The 23003-nt window shown below is 38.9% G+C and overlaps 1 protein-coding gene across 1 annotated transcript; it reads left to right on the forward strand.

Annotated features, from left to right (window-relative positions):
* The first annotated feature begins 258 nt into the window (after positions 1–258).
* CASP14 (caspase 14) lies at positions 259–9844 on the forward strand. Its single transcript, XM_051972011.1, has 7 exons — positions 259–494; positions 5018–5154; positions 5346–5495; positions 5697–5922; positions 6428–6553; positions 6792–6895; positions 8443–9844. The coding sequence occupies exons 2-7, from the start codon at positions 5119–5121 to the stop codon at positions 8545–8547; spliced, it is 747 nt and encodes a 248-aa protein (XP_051827971.1). The 5' UTR covers positions 259–494; positions 5018–5118; the 3' UTR covers positions 8548–9844.
* Positions 9845–23003: the final 13159 nt, after the last annotated feature.

Here is a 23003-nt window from a genome sequence, read left to right on the forward strand (position 1 = left end):
TACAAGAGACACTTAATGAATGTATGCTAAATTTCAATTTTGAATATCAGACTGATAAAAGGCACCTGGCTAAGCAGGCTCTTAAGAAGGTTGGTTGTCTGTAAACTGTTGATGTTGAATATTCTTGGCCTCAGTTCCTGGTGTTGCCAGTCTCTCCTTAGGCAGTAGGTCCTTGGCATTTGAACAAGTTTCCTCACCCAGGTCTTGGTGAAGGGAGTTTCCTTTTCTCCCCACTAGTACAAAAGGAAGTCAGGAAAAGCATTCAAATCACTGATAGTCAAGGTGCCAATCAGCTTGACATAGACAGAGCTCTTTCCTTCTCAAACAAGGCATATTTTCTGTGGCAGAAGGTGGGAAAGGAGCACCTGTAACCTGGACCGACCCCAACACTGAATACCCAAGTTCAGGACAAGGACTGAATCCTCCTTTCTCCTTCTCCAAGACTAAATCATCCTCCTGACCCTTCTGCTGTGGGGCTATTACCTTCATAGTAGGTAAGTGCTACGTACCGGACTTGCCCAAGGCTTGGCTCCCAGGAATGGGCCCTCTCACCAATTTTTCCTTTTCTCCCTTTTCTCTCCCAGACCATATTCCTTCTTCTATCTCTCTTCTTTTTCTTCAGATAGTCCAATAATTTTAAAATTATCTCTCCTGGTTCTATCTTCCAGATCAGTTGTTTTTCCAAGGAGATATTCCACATTATCTTTGATGGTTTTGTTTGGTTGTTTCTTGATTTCTCATAATGTCATTAGCTTCTATTTGCTCAATTCTAATTTTTAAGGAATTATTTTCTTCAGTGATATTATGTACCTGCTTTTCCATTCTAGTTTTTAAGGGTTTTTTTTTCCCTTCAGTGATTTTTGTGCCTCTTTCTTCCTTTTGGTCAATTTTGCTTTTCAATGCATTATTCTTCTCATTCTTCTCCTTGGTTTTTTGGTACATCTTTTACTATTTGGCCTACTCTTTTTTTAAGGTATTGTTCAATATTTGTGGTATTGCTCTCATTTCTCTTCCCCATTCTTCCTTTATCTCTTTTACTAGGTTTCAAAATCTTTTCTGAGCCCATCCATAGCCTGAGACCAGTTTTTCTTGGTGGCTTTGGATACGTAGCCACAAGCTCTGGTGTGCTAATGCTCCTCCTCTCCCTGGAACTGTCAGCCAGGACTGCAATCCAGATCTGAATATGGGCAAAGCAACAGAATCCTGTTTCAGTGTAGCAAAAAGATTCCTATAATCTCCTTCTGTCCAATTGTTCAACCCCCTTACCACTGTGGGCCGAGTCCCAGAAGCAGCCATTGCTGCTTTCAGTAGCTCCCAGGCTTGCTCTTGGTTTGCTGAGGTCTGTGCTAGTGTAGCCTACACTGGACTGTGCTTTATTCTAACTCTTTGCTGATGCTCTTCTAAGAAGTCTGGCTGAAATTTTATTTCGCCCTGTCCTTTTTATGGGTCTTCTACCATAAGAATTGTTTTATGGCATTGCTTAAAGGAGCTCAGAAAGATTTTAGGGAGAGTTCAGGCGTGCTGTTACAGCCTTTTCTCCACCATTTTGGTTATATTTCTCTTTTCTCTCTCCTTTTCCCCTTCTTCCTCTTTCTCCCATCCCTCTGTCTTCTCATCCCTCTTTCCATATCTCTCCTCTTCATCTCCTCCCCTTTCCTCCTTATTTTGTCCTATTCATCCTATCCTCAGCCTCCCTCCCTTCCTTCATTTTCTTTTCTATCTCTTTATCACCTTTACTATCTATCCCTTACTTCCTCCTCTCCTCTTTTGCACTCTTCTTTCCTCTCTTCTGTCATCTTTTCCCTCTTACTCCACCTTTCCATACTTTTCCCTCCCTTCCCTTCTCCTTTACTTCATCTTCTCCCCTCCCTTATAACTCTTCTTTTCTCTCTTCATCCTCTCTCCCTTTTCTTTCTCTCCCCTTCCTCTCATTTTCCTCTTTTCCTTCTCTTTATCCTCTCCCCCTCCTCTACTTCTTCTCTGTTCCTTGCCTCTTTCTCTTCCCTCATCCCTGTAGGAACAACTTCATTGTCTGATAGGAAAATTCAGTTCAAAGCAAATCATTCATTTGCTCATTCATTTAGGAGCTATGTAGTCAATGATAGCCTCCTCTGGGCAGGTCCATGTGCTGTATCCCGTGAGAGATTCAAAGGAATAAGGTACATAGCTTCTCCTTTGCATAGAAATTTCAGATAAATCTACAAATAATAACAATATATAATTGTCTGAGAGAGACAACGTGTCCTGGGGATTAAGAAAGTACTCTGGGAATTCAGATGGTCCAAATAATACATGTGTCTGAACCAGCAGTCTGGGAGCCTTCCTGAATCATGTGGTATTTGAGCTGGGGCTCTAAGATTTCAATACATAGATGCATTGGGGAAGACATGACAATGGATTGAAAGTAGAATGATAATATGAGCCAGAATGATAGGTGGGCATTTGATGAATGTGTGTATCCTCTGAGGCAGAGGAAGGTAAGGCTATGTGGTGGCCTGAAGGAAGTAGGAGAAGAACATGATTCCGAACCCCAAAAGGGCTCTTCCCATCCTTCACTGACCATAAAATCTTGTTCTTGTTCCCCAACATGGCTTTTAAAGCTGTTTTTTCTTAACCTCAGCATTCATAGTCCCTGCTCCCTTGGGGTTTTGGCCTTCCTGACATACTCACAGAACTGTGCAATTCTTTTGTATCTTTTACCAGATTTATTTTATATCCTTCACTCTACAAGCTCTGTGAAGGGGTCAAATTAATCTTCTTCCTGTTCTTTGCACAAGTGACCCTCCATCTGCTTCTCCTGTGTCTCCTTGCCAGCTTTCCCCATGCATGAATGCCTTCTCACCTCATCACTGCTCAGTCAGCTGGTCAAGCAATTGTTAAAAATTTTCTATGTGTCAGGTGTGTTGGTTAAATGCAGGACATACAAAGACATGGTCCTTGCCCTCAAGGAGTTCTCATTCTAATGGGGGAGATACCAAAGATATAAAATATAAAGACATAAAGAAAAGGACATCTCAGAGGGAAGGCATTCCCAGTAAAGGGAGCAGAGCCAGGTAAGACCTCTAAAGACATACATATTTCATCTGAGTCTTGAAGGAAAACAGGGAAACAAGAAGGTAGAGGTGAAGCAAAAGAAATAGTCCAGAGATGAGATGTTAGGATTGAGGAAAAGCAATAAGACCATCATTACTGGATTGAGAATATGTGGTAGGAAGTAAAAAGTAAGAATACTGGAAATTTAGGAAAGGGTCTGATGATGAAGACCTTTAAAATATTTTCTATTCTTACGAGTACATTCTATTCTAAAAAGTATTTTACATTTGATCCTGGAAGCAATAGGCACTGAAATTGAGGAGGGGAGGAGTGCACTTTAGGAAAGTCACTTTGATAATAGCCATCCCTGTTTCCTTCAAAACTTATCCTAAGCACCATCATCTAACTGCAGCCTTTACTAATATCCGCTTTGATCTGCCCACAGCTGAGAGTTGTTCTTCCATCAAAAAAAAAAAAATCTTGTATTTATTTTGCATACCCTTTTATAGGAACGATTGTTTCCCTTCCCATCCTTTCCTAGAATGTATGTGCCTTCAGTTCCAATGGACTGGTGATGGAGTGAGCCATCTGCACCAAGAGAAAGGATTATGGGGAACTGAGTTGGATCACAACATAGTATTTCCACTTTTTTGTTGTAATTTGCTTGCATTTTTTCTTTCTCATTTTTTCCCTTTTGATCTGACTTTTCTTGTGCTGCATAATAATTGTAGAAACATGTATAGAAAAATTGCACATGTTTAATATATATTGGATTACTTGCTGTCTGGGAGGGGAATGGGGGAAAGGAGGGAGAAAAAAAATTTGGAACATAAGGTTTGCAAGGGTGAATGTTGAAATCTATGCATATGTTTTGAAAATATAAAGTTTTATAAAAAACAAAAGAATGTGTGTGCCTTGAAAAGTTTGGCTTTTTATTCCCATTGCCTGGTACAGCACCTGCCTATAGTACACATTTATTAAGTGCTTGCTAATGGATTGATTGATTGTCATCCTTTTGCCTGCCCTTGTTTTTATTTTTTAAATATGTCATTTAGAAATCTCAATTCCCTCTCTCTTTAGATATCTCTCCCTTTTCTTCCTGATCAGAATCATTTACACATTCTAGTATTTCTGTTGAGAGTCTTCCATCCCTATGGAGTCTCCCCCTTGCATCTCAGACTCTGCCCATCCTATCTGCCACCCTTTTGATGAATTCTTTAGAATCCAGAGAAACACCTTGGGAAGAGCATAAGAGCTGGGAATATCAAAGAGCCTAGGTTTTGAGATAGATTCTGCTTCTCACGATGTGGATAACTTTAGGCAAATTATTCTCTACTCCCTGAGTTTCATCCTTGACTGGAAAGCAAAGAGAAAAGAGATTAGATCAGCTCTAAATTCTGGATTTCCTGCACTTTTTACAAGGAACTTTAGACAGTCCTTTCTCTCCCCTCAAGACTAATGCTTTTCCTCTGAGATTACCTTCCTTTTCCACACTTGTGTATGTACACAATTGTTTGTATGTAACTTCCCCCATTAAGTTTGGAAGTCCTTGAGGAAAGAGATCATGTTTTTGCCTTTCTCTGTATCCCCAGTGCACCTGATAAATGCATTTTGACCTGAACTTTCCACTTCCAAATTTTGACCCTATAAAAATCTGTCACTTATAAAAACATTTTCCTCTGTAATATGAAAGAAGAGATCATAGAATCAGCTTTGAGTTGGAAGGGAAAATGATCTATGATTGTTTTACAGATGAGGAAACTGAAACCCAGAGAAATGAAGGTCATAAATGGGACTCTAATGTCTTAGTCACTTGTTTCCAAGCCCTGTGCCCTTCTTATCATGCTATACATGATCTCTCCTCAAAAGAGGGAAGAAAATATCAAAACATGTTGGGGGTCACTTCAACTCTACCTCCCAAAGGAGTGCAATGGAAAACATTTCCAGTCCATCTCCCCCCCCCCAATTCTTCTGTTGTTCCCAGGAGCACGTCCACTTGATTCCTCTATACCAGCTCCACTCCCAACCCCTTCCCTCAGGATCCAACCTACGGTCCTGGGTGTTAGAACAAGAGTGAGAGGAAACATGAGTTCAGAGGAGTCCGAGCAATCTACAGATCTGGTGAGTTCACAAAAGCTGCAAGAAGACACATTTTAGCTTCTAAAATGAGGTGGATTTGGGTAGGGTGAGGGGATCAGGAGGGAAGAGGGGAAAATGGGGAAAAACCCCACTGAGGATGAGGAAAGGGATGAATTGAAGTAAGCCCCCAGACTCATTGTGTTCTTGAACCTTGCCCTGTTTTTGGGGTCTAGGATGCTTACGATATGTCACATGCCCTCCTGGCTCTGACCCTGTGTAACACCAAGGACCGAGCAGGATCAGAAACTGATATCAAAGCACTGGAGCAGATGTACAAGGCCCTGGGCTTTCAGAGCACAGTGAAGAGGAACCTTACAGCTAAGGTACAGCAACATTCTCCTCCCTGTCCTTTTCTGGTAGGCTCTGGTGATGTAAGGGTTCAGTTCAGAGGGAGCAGGGGGCAGGCCCTCGGTTCCTCTTCTTCCTTCCTCAGACCATTACATGGGTGAGTTCTAAGTCATCATATTCCTTAAGTTTCTCATCTGTCCTAGCCAAAGCTCCTGGATTTGAATGTCTCCTGACAGGGTTTCCAGGAGGAGCTGGAGAAGTTCAGAGATGACATGGAAAAGATGGAAGACCCAGTGAGCTGCTGCTTTGTGGTGCTCATGGCACATGGCGAGGAAGGCATCCTGTTAGGAGTTGATGGCAAAACCATTATGCTGGAGGAACTCTTTTCTATGCTTACTAACAAGAATTCCCTGGCTCTTCGGGGCAAGCCCAAGGTGTTCATTGTACAAGCCTGCAGAGGAGGTAAGCAGAGGAAGGGGAGGAAAAAAAAGAGGAAGAAGAAGAGGAAGAAGGGGGGTATCAGAAAAGAAAGAGGAGGAAGAAATGGGGAGAGGGAAGAGAAAAGGGGGAAGGAAAAGAAGAAAAGGAAGAGGAAAAGGCAAGATATCTCTAACCTAACCAGCCCATCTTGAAGCCCAAAGCCCAGGGTTTAAGGCCCAGCATAGAAGAACTCGGCAGAGTCCAGCCCAGATCTCAAAAGGTCTAGTGCCCATAGAGAAAAGCCCAGCCCAGAACTCAGAGAACTCACAAATCTCCAAGCTCAGAACCCAATTCAAGTCCAAATCTTAGAACCTAGGGACCCCACAGTCCAACCTAAATGCTCCAGCACAGCCCAAAGCCCAGAATTTGCTCCTACATCTTACTTTTCCTGTTCTCGGGTAATTGAGCTCTATTAGGACTAAGCTATCCTATCTCTTTGCCTATGGAGACTCTTTCTGAAAATCCTGCTTCTATTTGTACTTTATAGAACAGAAAGATCCTGGTGAGGTGGTTCGACCAGCAGAGAGTGGAGGGAATGTCTTCTTGTCAAGTGAACAGCCTCCCAAGCTCCCAACCTACACAGACATCCTGCATGTCTTTGCGACTGTGGAGGGTATGAACTCCCCCTCTGCTCCCTGATTCCCCTTCCCCACCTTTCCTAGCCATAACCTTCCCTATTCCTCCTTCATAACCCCCTGGGCCTCCTTGGCTTCCTTCCCACACTCCTTCCGAAATCCATAATGATTCCATGGTTCCCCCACATTTTCCCTTTAAGCCCCAATACCTCCCTCATACAGTATCCTCTTGTACTGGCCCCTATATAATACTAATGACCTTCCCGGGTTTCCCAGGATACATTGCCTACCGGCATGAAGAGGATGGTTCTTTTTTCATCCAGACCCTGGTGGATGTATTCACAAATAACAAAGGCCACATCCTGGATCTCCTAACTGAGGTGAGAGACAAAGGAAGAGCTTGTCAGTCCCAAAGTCCTCCTTCCTAAGAATCTTTTGAGGCTTGAGTCTTTCAGACTAGAACTCATGTCCCTCTGAGGCTAGGGAGAATAAAAAGGAATGGGATGCTAGGCAAAGGAAGAGGAGGGAAGGAAGAAGAAAAAGGAAACATGAAAGAATATTAGATCTGGATCTCAGCTTCCAATTGTTTAACTTCTAGCTATGTGACCTTTGTTGTCACTTCAAGTCTTTGGTCCTCAGTTTATTCATCTATAAAATAGGGGTACAGGATTTAATGGTCTTTAAGGTCCAGCCCTAAAGCCTATGAATCCAAAGCCCTCCCAATTCTACTCTCATCCTTGTAAGAATTCATCCTTATCCTCAGTCCTCACCTCTCTCCTCCCCAATCACCCTCCTCTCCAGAGAAGTGAGCACCTACTATGTGCTTGTGCTAAACATTGGGATTAAAAAAGAAGCAAAAGACAGCCCCTGCCCTCGAGGAACTAACAATATAATGAAGACAACATCCAAATATATATATATATATGCAAAGCAAATTATAGACAGAATAAATAGGGACTGAATTTTTTTGTTTAAGGAAAAGCACTGGGGTTAAAAGAGTTAGGGAAGGCTTCCTGTAGAAAGTGGTATTTTACTCAGGACTTGGAGAGCTCCAGGGAGGTCAATAGTTGGAGTGGAAGAGAGAGAGTGTGTGTTCCAGCTCCGGGCACAGAGAGAGAGAGTGCCCAGAGCTGAGATATAGCTAGTGCCTTCCTCATAAAACAGTCCAGAGACCATTGTCACAAGATTCAAGAGTACTATTGAGGTGTAAAGTGCAATAATAACTAGCTGTGTGACCCCAGGAAAGTCACTTAGTCCTGTTTGCCTCAATTTCCCTATCTGTAAAATGAGCTGAAGAAGAAAATGGCAAAGCACTCCAGTATCTCTGCCAAGAAAATTACAAATGAGATCACAAAACATGCAATGACTGAAGACTGACAATTGTCTAGCAACAGTTAGCACGCAATTTGTTAATGAATGCTTGTTGATTGGCTAATTCAACTTCCTTCTGTCTTCCTTTTCTTCTTATTTTTTCCATACCTTCTCTCTTTTTCTTTCCTTCTCTTTTCCTCCCTCTTTCTTCTTCCCTCCTTTCTTCTTCTTCCTTCCCCTCTCTCTCTCTACCTCAAAAGCTAGACAAACAAGGCACCATCTTTCAGCCAATGACTTTCCTTAGCAGACAAATTCAGGCATCTTTGCCTTCACAAAACCCAGTCTCTTCCCCACCTCCTCTGCTATTTTTCCTTCCTATAAAGCAGAAGCTCCTTTCACCATGGCCCAAACCATAACCACACTGAGGGGTTTAGGGGCAAGGGGACACTTTTATCACCAGGAAAGTTACCCTCATCCCTGCTTATGTAGACAGTGAGTGTCTGTGACTTATTCCCAGGTTCTTATGTTGGTCCTGTCACAGTCCTGGAAACAGCCATTCCCCAACAAGGCCAACCGGGGAGCCAGAGACTAACTTTGAATACTCCTGTCCACACAGGTGACTCAGCGCATGGCTGCAGCTGACCTGATAGAAGGGGGCAAGCCTAGGAAGGTGAACCCTGAGGTCCAGAGCACTCTCCGAAAGCTGCTGTATCTGAGATAGTGGGAAGGTTTTTGGATTGAGGAGTCTTAACTTCCTGAGCCCATGAATTCAAGAGCTTGTGTCCAGAAGCCTTGGAAGGCCAGAGAAGTTGGAATGTACCTGTCTCCTCCACCCCTTCCATGCCCAAGTGGTAGCCATCCTTCAACTTCATTACTCACCAAGCACTTGGGCCCAGGTTCTAATCCTCTTGCTTGCTTCACTCTGTCCATTTGTTACTTATCATTTCCCATGTAGAAGAGGCCCTGAGATCTACAGGCAACTAGAGCCCTTGAATCTTTATTTCATAGACTCCTAGGATCCTTTCAAAGATCATTTGATTTCACTGACACTAACCCATATTTCCAATATGTCCCACCTTAATAGAGAAAGTCTCTTTAGTCTTTCTTGTCCCTGAGAGCCACTTGTGTCTGCTTGTAGCTAGTGGTCCAGTACTCAAAACATATTTCTGCTTGGTAAAACACTCACTCTGTAAAACCAAGGGATCACATTAAAAATTCAAGACATTTGTAAATTTTATCCGCACCACAATGCGGACTTCAAGTTAAATCCCAGACAAAAAACAAAAATCACCATCACCAGCAAACATATCTGCTTCTGGTGGGCCTCTCTAATCACACAATTGGGCTAATAATCACTAGTCCCACCTCCTCAAAGCCTTCTCAGATTATTCCAGTCCATGATGATCATGCCTCTTCTGACTTAATACATATCTGTCCCCTATGTGTAGCATTATATGCTTGATTAGATACTATCATGAATGATTTTCTATATGTATTCTAATCATAATAATAAAGATGATAATTCCATTTCTATTGCAATAATGATTTACAAAATGTTTTCATTAAATGATTGTATGCTGGACCTGAAACTGAACTCATTATTTTTTACCTCATCCCCACCCATTTTCCAAACTTTCCTCTTACTACAGACATTATCACTATCCTCCCGCTCACCAAAGTCCACATCCTTAATTTCATCTTTACTTTCCTTCCTCCCCTGCAGCCAAAAAATAGCCAAATTTCATCATTTCCACATCATAACATTTCTCGTCTCTGATTGCTCACTACTCACATAGCCATGGTCTTAATTCATGCTTTCATGACTACTCAAACAAAATATTGCAGTGATAGGGGCAGCTAAATGGCACAATGGATAGAGCACCAGTCCTGGAGTGGAACAGACCTGACACTTACTAGGTGTGTGACCCTGGACAAGTCACTTAACCCCAATTGCCTTTCTAAAATATAAATAAATAGATGCTTTCTTGGTTTTGCCTTTAAAGCTTTTTATAACTTGATCCCAATTTATCTTTTTGGCTCCATTATAAATTAGTACCTTTCCCATATGCTACAATATAGACCTTTTTGTTGTTTTCTGCACCCAACAATTCTTATCTTTATGCTGACTGAATCTCATCCCTAGAATAAACTTCCCCCGCCCCCATCTTGTAAAATCCTTTATTTCCTTCAAGACTCAACTGAAGCACAACTTTGTATATCAAGCCTTCCTAATATCCTCTAATTATATAGTGTCCTCCATCCCTATCTTCTTGTGTTTCATTATCTTCTATTTATTTGGTATTTGGCCTGTATCTGCCTATATGTACCTATGTCATCTCCCAGACAGAATAGAACAGAGATGGTTTCAGCCTTTGTCCTTGTATTCCTAATGCCTACTTCATTTGTAATCCAGATCATTCCTCTTCAGGCAACTTTGGGGTCCAGCATTCCCTGGAGCTCCCCATATTGGTGCTGAACTCAGTGAAGACACCCTTTAGAGCCCAAATAACTTTCCTAGGCACAAATAATCCTGCAGCCTCAAAAATCTCAGTAACTATGATTATATATACACAGCATTACATACCATCCTGGACATTCATCAGGACTCCAAAGCTAAATAGTTACAGGCTTGGTTAATACTTGGATCGGAGACTGTTTAAAAATAAGAATAATAATATGCACTTTTCCCTTTCTTTTCTTTTCCTTTTTTTGAAAAAAAGACAGTTTGTCTAGTAGATAAATTCAGCTTTGATTCCAGGAAAAGCTGGCATCAAGAATTCCCTCAAAAGAAAAAGAACTTATTTATACAAAAATACCTAAGGCAGCAATTTTTGTAGTGGCTAAGAATTGAAAATCCAGGACACATCAATTGATAAATGGCAAAATAAGTTGTGGTATTGATTGTAATGAAATATTATAAGAAATGACAAGCAGGATGATTCCAGAAAAACCTGGAAAGATTTACATGAGCTGATGCAAAGTGGAGTGACTAGAACCAGGAGAATGTTGTTCACAGTAACAGCAGTTCAGTGAAAAATTGTGAACGACTTAGCTATTCTCAGCAATACAATGATCTAAGATAGTCCAAACTTCTAGTGACAAAGCGAACTAGCTGCCTACAGAGAAAGAACTGGTATTATTTGAATACAGACTGAAGCATGTTATTTTCCACTTACTTTCTTTCATTTTTTTTTCTTTTATTCAAATTTTCTTGAACAAAATGACAAATATAGAAATGTTTTACATAATTGTACAGACATAATCTATATCTGCTTATCATTTCAGGGAAAGAGGAGGGGAAGAAGGAGAGAATTTGGAACTCAAAACTTTAAATAAAAATGTCGAAAGCATTTGAATTTTAATTGATTTGAAATTGAAAATTGAAAAATTGAAAAAAAATTAACCTTCATAGGAAAAAAAGATCTCCATCTGGCCTATATGGTTGTATGACCTTAGACAAGTCACTTATTCTCAGTGAATAGGAAGCTCCTTAAAATTAAGTCTCAGGGAAGATGTTGGCTTGTTTTGGAAAGGGGCATATCTTCACTTGTAAACTCCCTGTACTAATGTACAAAGAATCAGTCTTTATCCCTCATGCCTAACATGTTGTAATAGTTGCTAAATAAATATGTATTGACTTATTACTCTTTCTTCATAAGAGTTTACAAATGAGCTAATACTCTAAATGGTATGATCTTTAAAAAATATCTCCCTCCTCTTGACAAATGTCATGTTTGCTCATTAAGATGACTTCTCTGTTTTTATTGTCCTTTTTTGGTGGTAATTGATTTTACCTAATTAAACTTCTGTATGAAATTAATTATAATCCATGTTGATATCATTTCTGCTGTTTCCCATTTTTCATTACTGACTAGTCCAAAAAAATTATAAGCACCTACTATGTACCAATAGCAGGGCTAAGCTCTGAGGATACAAAAAGAGGCAAAAGACAGTCCCTTCAAGGAGCTTACAATTTAATCAATTAATTTGTTTAAATAGCAGATTGGCTTGTATCAATTATATATTATATCTTTTACTCATTCTTTCAAGCATTTTACTAATTTTATATAATAATAATCATCATTAACATTTATATGACATTTTAAGATTTGCAAAGCATTCTACCCTGGACGATAGATGTTATTATTAAACTTATTTTACAGGGGATCAAATGGAAGTTAAATGAGTTGTACAGAGCCACAAAGCTAGTAAGTATCTGAACCTGGATTTGAATTCAAATCCCCCTGACTCCAGGTATGTGCCTCCTAGCTGCTTCATCTTTGTTCTGACCAATCAACTTAGACTATACACAGACAACTGAATAGCAAAAGCAATTCACATCTGTAATGAGTTTTTCCTTTATGTTAAGATATCAATTTCACTTTTGTGATATTATTTGATATTTACCAAGTTCAGCTCCAAATAAAATGTTATTTTGTATTCAACATGCAGAGTATTAAAGCCTCAAATGTGAGACACATTTCCTATATCTTGTGCTTGAGCCATCTTTTTAAATGCAAGTGTAGGTCTTTGCATTTATTCTCATTAAATTTCCTATGATCATATTAGCCTGTCTTTCTAACAAAATATTTCTGGAACTATTCCTAATATCCAATGTTTGGTATCATTTCCAATTCCACATCATCTCTGAATGTGACAAGCATCCCATGCTTTTGATGAAAGTATTCATCTAAATCCCACAAGATATTCTCAGAAAACAAAGAATAAAGAACAAAAACATTAGGTTCTAGAAGTTCTACCATTTACTCTTCTACCTGGGACCATTATTCAAGGTCCTTGGGTCTCACTCTCACCTGTGAAATTGGAGAAAAGAATTATTCAACAAAATGATCTCTACAATCTATTCGAGCTCTAAATAAAATGATCCTATTTTGAACAGAACAGAGTCCAGGGGCACTCCATGCTGACATGGAGCTATTAATCATCCCTTTTTTGAACCCAGGATTTCAGATGGAAAAGAATTCTTTGGAAACACCAAGAAGAGTTAATTCCCGAACCACAGCCATTATTTTGGAGGAAGGATTTCAGCCATGCAGCAGCTGCAAATGATTAGCTAGAACGGTAGGAGCCAGTGACTAAAAAACAATGGGATCTTTGATGTTGTGGCATTCAATGCTGTTAGACTGTGTCTAGAGATTCCCATCCCAGAGTCACACCAGAAGTCTTCCCCACCCCCACATACCTGGCAGAGAAATGCAGTGGCTACTAATGCTAGAAACCAGTTTTTTTTTTTTTTCTCTTTTCAAAAAATAAAAATGGTGACTCTAGAAGTGTTTCCTTTGCAGAGATATAATCTTTATTCTCCTGCCCATGTTTCCCAAAGTGATTCTAGTACTTGGGTCTTCTCCAGGGAAGTGAAAATCCTCTGGACAAGGAATGACTCACTGTGGCTTCAGTCTACAAAAATACTCAAGCCTTCAGGGCAAGAACAATTCCAACAGAACCTGGGTAGAAGAGTTGTTCACAAAGAATTCTGGAATCCCAGTTTTAGAGTCTGGGGGGGGGGGGGGGGGGGGGACCTTCTAACACAGAATGTCAGAATGCAACAAGACTTTACAACATAAAATACAGAATGCCCAAACTGAATGGATCTTAGAGACTAGAATGGTCAGAAGTGAAAGGATCTGAGAAAAAAAAAGTAAGCTATTAGACCTAGAAAGGACTTAAGAACAGTAAATACAGAACATTAAGAACTAGAAAAGACCTTTGAAATGAGCTTATCCAAAAACCTTCATTTATAAGTAGGGAAAATGAGGCTCAGAGAATGAATGAATAAAAAAACTTTTATTAAAAATTTACTATGTATCGAGTATATACTATGTGCTTACTATGTGCTAAATACTGAGTATACAAGCAGAAAAGGCAATAATCCCTACTCTCAAGGAATTCACACTCCTATGAGGGAATAGAAACAGGAAGGAAGAGGGGAGAAAAAACATTTAAAGAGTTTGATTATAGAGTAGACAGAAAGTCCCCAGAATCCTAAGGGCACAGCTCTAAGGCAGATGGCAAGGGTCAGGGGTCTGGAGGAAATATAAGCAGGCCAGAGACACATCAAGATACATTATGAGGGGAGATGAATGGTAAAGTCAAATGTTCCTCCATTTTGCTGGAAGCATTAGACAAGATGTTGTGCCACAGTTCTCTTATTGTCCTGACTCAGTTTCCCTAATTATCCTGACTCAGTCCTACCTTCGTTTCCTTGCTTCTCAGTCCTGCAAAACCTCCCCTCCCTCTTTATCAGAATACTTGATAAGGATAAAAGATCTTATGTTTTAGAATCTCCCCATCCCAAGCTATCAGAATATCAGATACTGTCTTATCAAGATGTCTCTTCCCATGTCCTGGGTGCTTTCCCCTGATTATGTCATCCCGTCTCCAGTGGCTCACCCCACCCTGTCAGAGTCCTGTTCCCTGACTTCACCCCTACTTCAGTCTATCCTCTGCTTCTGAGCAACGGGTATATGTCATTAAGAACTCTGATTGTTTGCTGAATTCTTGGAGACCATAGTCTCATTCAGCCCTGGGACCAGCCCTGGGGCCATGGATCTACTTTGATCCCAGTAAATCTCTCCCATTTAAATAAATTATTAAATTGTCTTCTAATGTCTATCTTACTCAGTTTTTCCGGCATTCCAAAGGTTGATCCCATCTCCTCTGAACAGTGTGAGCCTTTTTGTCGGGTGGGTTGGGGTCTAGATAGCCTGTAGGTAGGAGGAGGAATGAAGAGGAAAGAAGAAGGGAATAGAGTTACTAAAAATTATACTGCTATACTGGAATATCATACTGTTATATAATTATGTAATTATATTTTTATACTATAATTATATTGTTATACTATAATAGTCTAAAATTAGAACCCGGGTATCCCAAATTTCTAGTGTACCTCAGTGAAACCACTTGAGGGATTTAAATTATTAATTAAAAGTATCTGTGTGTGGGTCAGAAACCATTTAATAAAAAAAAAGACTGGAGAGCTCTTTAGAAGCAAAGCAAAGTTTATTAAAAGCAAAGCAAAGTTTATTATACATTGTCCCGAGAATCGTTCGTCCCACCCATTGAGCAGACAATCGAAGGGAGGAAGCACTGTAGGGGGCAGGGTCAACACTTTTAATCCCTAACCCAAATTCCCCTCCCATCACTGACCCTCATCCTTATTGGCTGAGGATCTTACATTCTAAACGGGGGAACTGCCCAAGAAATTGAACTTGACCAATAAGTACACAGTTGCCCATATTTGACTGAAATAGGGAGGATAACAAGAAGGGGACTTAAGTATGCCTTTAGGGGAATAATAGGGAGGAGACTTTAAATATACCCTTAGGAGGATAGCAGGGATTTTCACAACTTTCTTGAAAGATCTCACCTTATTGTGAAAATCGAGTAAGGTTTCATCTATTTCAAAGTTTGAGCAGGCCTGAAGGACTTTAAACATTAAGTCAAGGGCATACTTAAAGTCTCCTCCCTGTTATCCCCCTAAGGGCATACTTAAGTCCCCTTCTTGTTATCCTCCCTATTTCAGTCAAATATGGGCAACTGTGTACTTATTGGTCAAGTTCAATTTCTTGGGCAGTTCCCCCGTTTAGAATGTAAGATCCTCAGCCAATAAGGATGAGGGTCAGTGGTGGGAGGGGGAATTTGCGTTAGGGATTAAAAGCGTTGACCCTGCCCCCTACAGTGCTTCCTCCCTTTGGTTGTCTGCTTGATGGGTGGGACTCACGATTCTCAAGAGAACGTATAATAAACTTTGCTTTGCTTCTAGAGATCTCTCCAGTCTTTTTTTTATTAAATGGTTTCTAACCCATACATGTATATATTATTATGCAAATTATCTATATACCAAGGCAAAATCCAATCATCCAAAGTTTTTAAATAACGAGATGCTGACATTATGTAGACAATGAAATGTGCAAAATTGAAATGTTCATTCAATTTGAAATCTTGAAAAATGGGCATATATAGTTGTACTTGTATTCTACACTTGGAATCTAGATTTAAAGGGAAGAATTCTTCTATTATCTTATAACCATCTATAATCAATAATCATTAAAAATCAATATTGATATGTTATATCATGTTTATTACATTAATATATAATATCTATAATCAATAATTAAAAATTCACATTTATTTAGTACCTTCCTTACAAGAACACCTGCCAGTAATATGAATTGCCATCTCCCCCAAGGGACATCTCCCAGATGCCTATGGGAGAGGACAGACCAGAGACTTCTATCTCCTCTTCTCTCCTCTTGTCCCTAGTTCAAGAAACTAAAGTTTAGAGAAATTGAAATGACTTTCCCAGAGTCCCACATCTAGTGTCAAATCCAAGATTTGAACCCAGGTCTCTTTTGACTCTATCTGATTCTGAGTCCAATGCCCCTTCCATTCAACCATTCTGCTGCTTTTTACAACTCAATAATTCAAAAAAAAAAGTGGTATAAAATTTGATCCAATCTTGGGTCCAAATTTAAAGGCCTCCCAGAATCATAGGACCACAGACTTTCAGAGTTAAAGTCAGACTTTAGGATCATTGAAATGTTTCCTCAGGAAAAGAGTGAGACAGAAAAAGTCAGTCACCAAGAATTTTTTTTTAAGTGTTTACTATATTCCAAGCAGTGTGCTAATCATTGGAGAAAAAAGAAGAGCAAAAACACAATCCCTATCCTCAAGACCTCACATTCTAACACAACTCATAAATTGCATACAGATTATATACAGTGTAAATGGAAGATAATCTCAAACAGAAGATTCTGGGATTGAGGTGTTATTGAGAATACGGGGAAAGCAAAGAAAAACCTGCTGAAAATGCAAAGGATTTCAGCCATCTCTGTAATGATGCCAGGGAAATTAAGAGCTAGAGGTAAGGAAGAAAAATATTCCAGGCATGGAAAGTGGGGAGGATCCAGTGAAAAACATGGTGGCAGGAAATAGACTGCCATATGCCAGGCAAAGCAAGACATCCAGTGTTGTTAGATCACAGAATATGTGGAGAAGAGTAAAGTATAAGGATACTAAAAATGTAAGAAGGAGTTAGATTATAAGGTGCTTTAAATTCCAAATAGAAAATTTTGAAATATTGCCACTGGACTCTGATGACTCTGGAAGAGAAAGTGAGGCCGATGTTTTTGTGCAGCTCAGTCTCACTTAAATCCATTCACAAGTAAGTCAAGACATCACCCTTGTGATGTCATTAATCTTCTTAGAGAACTAAGGATGAACAACAATAATTCTGGAGATAATAAGCAACCATTAGAATTCATTAAGTGGGTATGGGGTCAGAGAGAGGAGGGAAAGGAGTGACATAGCCAGAGCAAAGCTTTAGGAAAATCACTTTGACAACTGAGTGCAGATTAACTAGGATTGCAGAAAAAACTTGAGGCAAAAGACTAACCAGAAAGTTATTGAAATAAATCCACGCAAGAGGTGATTAGAACCTTTCTACAGTATTAGTTGTGTGAGAGAAGAGGATCGAATATATCAGAAAAACTTTTCCATGCTAAATTCACATTTGAAGAGAGAGATGAGATATTCCAGAAATGGGATGGGGAAAAAGGAATCATTTCCCAGATGAATGGAAGTCTATAAATATTGAGTACTAGGCTAGCTCCTAGGAATACCTTGCCAAATATCATACTTTTCCAGGATCATTTTGTCCTGGTTCCACAAATTGACTCCTTGCTCCTTCTCCCATTTCTCCAGGAATAAACTTTCTTGCTCTTTCCATGCTCGTCACCAGTTCTGTAAAGATCCCTGGGGCACAGCATGAGAGCTATGACTCCATGTTGACTGATCAATTAATCATCATAGTTTCAGCCCTGACTCTCTCATAGATTATTGTTTCAGCCACATTAATCTCTTTAATGGAATCTTCCTTTTTTCCTCAGCAGAATCAACTGTATTTATATCATCACAACTCCAAAACTGATTCTGACCACTAAGGTAAAGGTTAAAATAGAAAAGAGGCAAAAGATGGCAACTTTGTCAAGAAATAATCACACCATCTTAGAGTTTACAATAGGCTTGGGAAAGTTGTGTGTGTGACAGTGACCCTTACCCAAATTAAAATCAGATACTCTTGAGATTAAAAAGAAAAAAAAAAAAAAAAAGGCGGGGGAGGGGGAGATTTATTACTAATCTTATGAGAAAGGGCAACTCCCAGCAGACAAGATGAGAGTAGAAAAGTGCAAAGCACAAATTGCAAAACACAAGATTAAACAGACTCTGAACATAGAAGCCTCCACCTCCCACCCCTATCTTTTCTCCCATTGTCTAGGGGAGTTCAAGTTTATATTCTAATCATGGAAATCTATTCCAGAAACAAAAGGATATTAGTAAACAGCAAACTCTTAAATTTCCCTAGAGAACTGCTATATAAGCAGATATTCTTAGATGAGAGAATTCTGTTACCTGAATTCCCAAAGGCATCATCACCATTAAAAGAAGTACTTAAATGCTAATAAAGAGGTGGAGGGAATCAAACACTTGCAGCTTTCTAACTATACCTCAACTTGTTATTGTAAAGTTTCAAGTCACAATTAAGGCATAGTTCAGAGTCACATTCCATGAAAGGACTTCACTCAGTTTATTCTATTCAGTTGGATCAAGACAAAAGAAAAAAAAAAAACTCTCAAGAATAAAACTCTGATGACATAAATGCAGATAATTCTGATAAGGGAAAAAAAAGAAAAACCTGTCTAAAGAGGAGACATCCCAGGGATATTTACAAATACAAGCAGGTCAACTTGGGCTTATAGGCATCTCTGAACTTGTTGGAATGTGACTCAACCTGACTATGACTATAGAAGGGTATACTTCATTTAAAAGGAGTTGATTGTGTAAAAGTGGTTGCATTGACATCCTTGCATTAAGATCATATGGTCATAGATTTAGAGTTGAAAAGCCAACAATTCCATATTACAGATGAGTAAATTAAAGCTCAAAGAGATTAATTAACTCATTCAAGATCACACAAATAGTATGTGACAGAGGCAGTATTTGAATCCAGATCATCTGACTCTAGTGTCAACCCATTACATCATGCTAATTCTTTAATTAATTTTGTTTGCTGTTTTTTTCTTTAAGTATATACATACATACATATATATATATATATATATATATATATATATATATATATTATATATATATATATATATATATATATATATATTTATGGCTATCTGAGGTCCAAGTCTTAATTGTTTTTCTTCTTCTTAGATACTGTTACCCATGAATTACTGGCCCTCTCCACTTTCTTAGACTGCACTTGTTACTCTGGGTGATATCTAGCACAGTGATTATATATGAACAAATTTCTCCTTCACTTATACATTTTGATCACAGTTTTTTATTTTTGAAGACCACCATGATTTGAAAAAGAAACTAGACATTTTAAATTAACTAAATCCAGTTGATGGAAGTTACAAGGAGATAGGTTTCAGTTCAGCATGAAGAACTTCCAAAGATGGAATGGGCTACTTTGAAAGAGAGTTACATGTACTTATTGAGGACCTAGTGTATACAGAGCTCTGTGTCCATCATAGGAGTGTTTCATCAGTGGCTGGAACATGACTTGTTGGAAACATAACAAAAGGGATTTTGGGTCATATGGATGAGAATCTTTGAGATTCTAGCTCTAAGATAGTATGATTTCATAACATCAAGAGTCTGCTGGGTTTCTGGTAATTATGGGAAATTTTGGTCCTTACAAAGTGAATTAGGATAGATTCTCTCAAAATGATATTGTTGGTGAGGTGGTAAATTCCCATTCAATTCCATTCAATGAGCACTTATTAAGTGTTACAAAAGAGTGGGAGAAAGATTCCTTTTTCTTTATTGCCATTTCAGTTACCATCATTCAGCAGCCTTTCCTCCATCACTCTGTTACTCTGTCTAGATCTATCTTTCCATCTATTACTCACCTTCAGGATATTCTTCATCTTTCCTCAGAGATTTTGTCCTTTATGACTATAGAGGACCACAAATAGAGGGGGAATTCTGGGTGAGGTATAAGACCCTTCAGCCCAAAAGGAACCCTCTGACAATGTCTGATTTGGCTCTCATTTCCCCTTGAGGATGTCTCAACCTTCCTGAGAAGTCAGGGGTTGTGATAACCTGTGTTCTACTTGAAGCAGAGATACTTTTTGCTAGGAAACATCTACAAAATAATAGCAAGGTGCTTTTGTGGCCCCTCATGCACAGCATTCCATAGTTGGCGTATACCTAGCATAGTTAGCACATGTGCAATGTGCTATAGTGATGTAATTGTACCAGGGTATTTAAGGCTGAGAGAACTTGAAATAAACAGACTCCATGTTTAACCATCATGTGGGTCCTGCCCCTTCACTTTTCTCCAAAGATCAAGGACTTGGACTGGTACCGAGATCTTCCAGAGAACTAGTTCGGACACTATATATCACATTTCATATCTAGTGAAAAGCTAAATGAGACTATGGTTCTGCTTTCCTGGGACTGTTTCCTATTATAAAACTCTGATAGGAATAAAGCTTAAAATGCAACCAGCTCTACTTAGAACTGGCTGCTAAAACTGACCAGCAAGCAGGATGAGTAGTTTGGTTCTAATTCCATCTTTTTCATCATAAACAGAACTTCTTAGTTAATTTTTAGAAACTTCCTTTTTACTACTTGTTCATGGTCCATGATCACATACACTCCACCCTCTGCCAGCTATATAATAGCTGCCATGGTGGACATTTTGTGCTCCCAGCAGCTCTGGACCTTCAATCTTATACATCCTACTTTCACTGAGTTTGATGTTACATGAGGTCAAAATCAAGCAGAGGTAATAATAGAAAATGGAAAGTAATCCAAAAGTTCTAAGCCCTGTGTAAAGGAACAGTTTTGGCAGAAGTTTATTGAATTGTATCCTCCAGCCCTCCAATCAGAGGGGAGAAAAAACTGAGGATGTTAAGAATAAAAAGATGTTGATCAAAAATTGAGTCAGCCTGGATGGTGATGAGATTTCAGATAGTCAGCTTATCCTGAAGGAGGTATAATGTTCCTTGGAGCCAACTTCAAGTACAGCTGCTAATTCTCTCCTCTCCTGCCTACATTGGTGTTCATGGTTTACACACACACACACACACACACTCACATAGAATCACACAGAAATGGAGAGTTAGAAAGGACTTTGGCAGCTTTTTAATCTTGTATACACAAAAGGAACTCCCTATTATAGCACACTAAATAAGTGGCCATACAATCTCTTTTTGGAGACCTCCAAGGTGGTCCCTTACACCTGAGACAGCTCTCATTGCTAGGAAGTGTTTCCTGTCATTGAATCTAGATTTGTTTCTTTGCAATTTATACTTGTTACTCCTTCATCATCTTGGTCACCATCCAGATACAAATTATCAATGTCTTTATTTTTTTATTTTTTATTAATTTTGAACTTAAATGCAAAAAGATCATGTATACAGCACAATATAAAGGAGTATTCAAAATAAAACCATGAATTTCCACTTCATATTGTTTACTTTTTGAAAAATGTGATAAATATTGCACATTACTAGAGCAAAGGTTAAGCATTGATTTATAATTGTTTGCGCATAGCTTCAAATTATCATCAGGGCAGGAGCCTGAGGGAGGCCAATAAAACAGCAGACTTACATAACAAGATCCAATAACGTTTCAACCCGACATCAATTGAGGATGATTGCGGGCTCGTGCTTATTTCCAAATGAAGTTATTTAATGAATGATGATGCCTTTGCTCTAATGTGTGAGTGAGTATAAGCGCTTTTTTCTGCCCTAGAATGGTGCTGGAGGTCCCTGCTCCATTACTACATTACTACTTGTGCATTCACAAGCTCTGGTGTGCTAATGCTTCGGGACTACTACCCAGGACTGAGATCTAGATTCAACCATTACAGAATGGTTGATAACTATTTCCCTTCATCCTATTTCTCCCTTTGTTTATTATATTCTCTTTTTCCTTTCACTCTATTCCTCCTCAAAAGCATTTTGTTTCTAACTCCTTCTCCAATCTGCTCTCCCTACTATCACTTCTACCTCTTCTCTTATTCTCTTCCCTTTCTACTTTCCTATAGGATAAAATAGATTTCTATACTCAGTTGAATGTATATGTATGTTATTCCTTCTTTGAGCCAATTCTAAGGAAATTAATGTTTACTCACTTCTCCTTACTTCATTCTCCCCCCTTCCACTGTGAGATAATTTACACCACTCCACCTCTCTCTTTCCCTTTCTGCCACAACATTCCCTCTCACTCCTTAATATTTTTTAGATATTATCCCTTCAAAGGGAAACAAAAATGTTTGTGGCAGCCCTTTTTGTAATAGCAAAAAATTGGAAACTGAATGGATGACCATCAGTTAGAGAATGGCTGAACAAGTTATGGCATATGAATGTTATGGAATATTATTGTTCTATAAGAAATGATCAGCAGGATGATTTCAGAGAGGGCTGGAGAGACATGCTAAGTGGAAGTAAGCAGCACCAAGATATCATTATGCATGGAAACAACAAGATAATATGATTATATGATCAGTTCTGATGCACATAGCTCTTTTCAACAATGAGATGATTAAAGCCAATTCCAATGGTCTTGTTATGAAAGGAGCCATCTACATCCAAAGAGAAGACTGTGGGAACTGGGTATGGATCACAACATGGTATTTTCATTCTTTTTGTTTTTGTTTGCTTGCATTTTGTTTTCTTTCTCATTTTTCCCCTTTTGATCTGATTTTTCTTGTGCAGTACAATAATTGTAGAAATATGTATAGAAGAATTGCACATGTTTAACATAGATTACTTGCCATTTAGGGGAGGAGGTAGAGGGAAGAAGGGAAAATTTGGAACACAAGGTTTTGCAAGGATCAATTTGAAAAATTATCCATGTATAAGTTTTGAAAATAAAAAGCTTTAATTTTTTAAAAATTACATATTATCCCTTCATATTCAACTTACACCTGTGCTCTTGGTCTATGCATATTCCTTCTAATTACCAAAATAATGAACAAGTTCAATAAGCTGCAAGTATCTTCTTACCATGGTAGGAATGTAAACATTTTAACCTTAAGTTCCTTTTGATTTCCTTTTCTTGATTATTTTTTATGCTTCTCTTAAATTTGAAAGTCAGATTTTCTATTCAGCTCTGGTGTTTTCATCAAGA

Source organism: Antechinus flavipes, chromosome 1, assembly GCF_016432865.1.
Source record: "Antechinus flavipes isolate AdamAnt ecotype Samford, QLD, Australia chromosome 1, AdamAnt_v2, whole genome shotgun sequence".
NCBI lineage: Eukaryota > Metazoa > Chordata > Mammalia > Dasyuromorphia > Dasyuridae > Antechinus > Antechinus flavipes.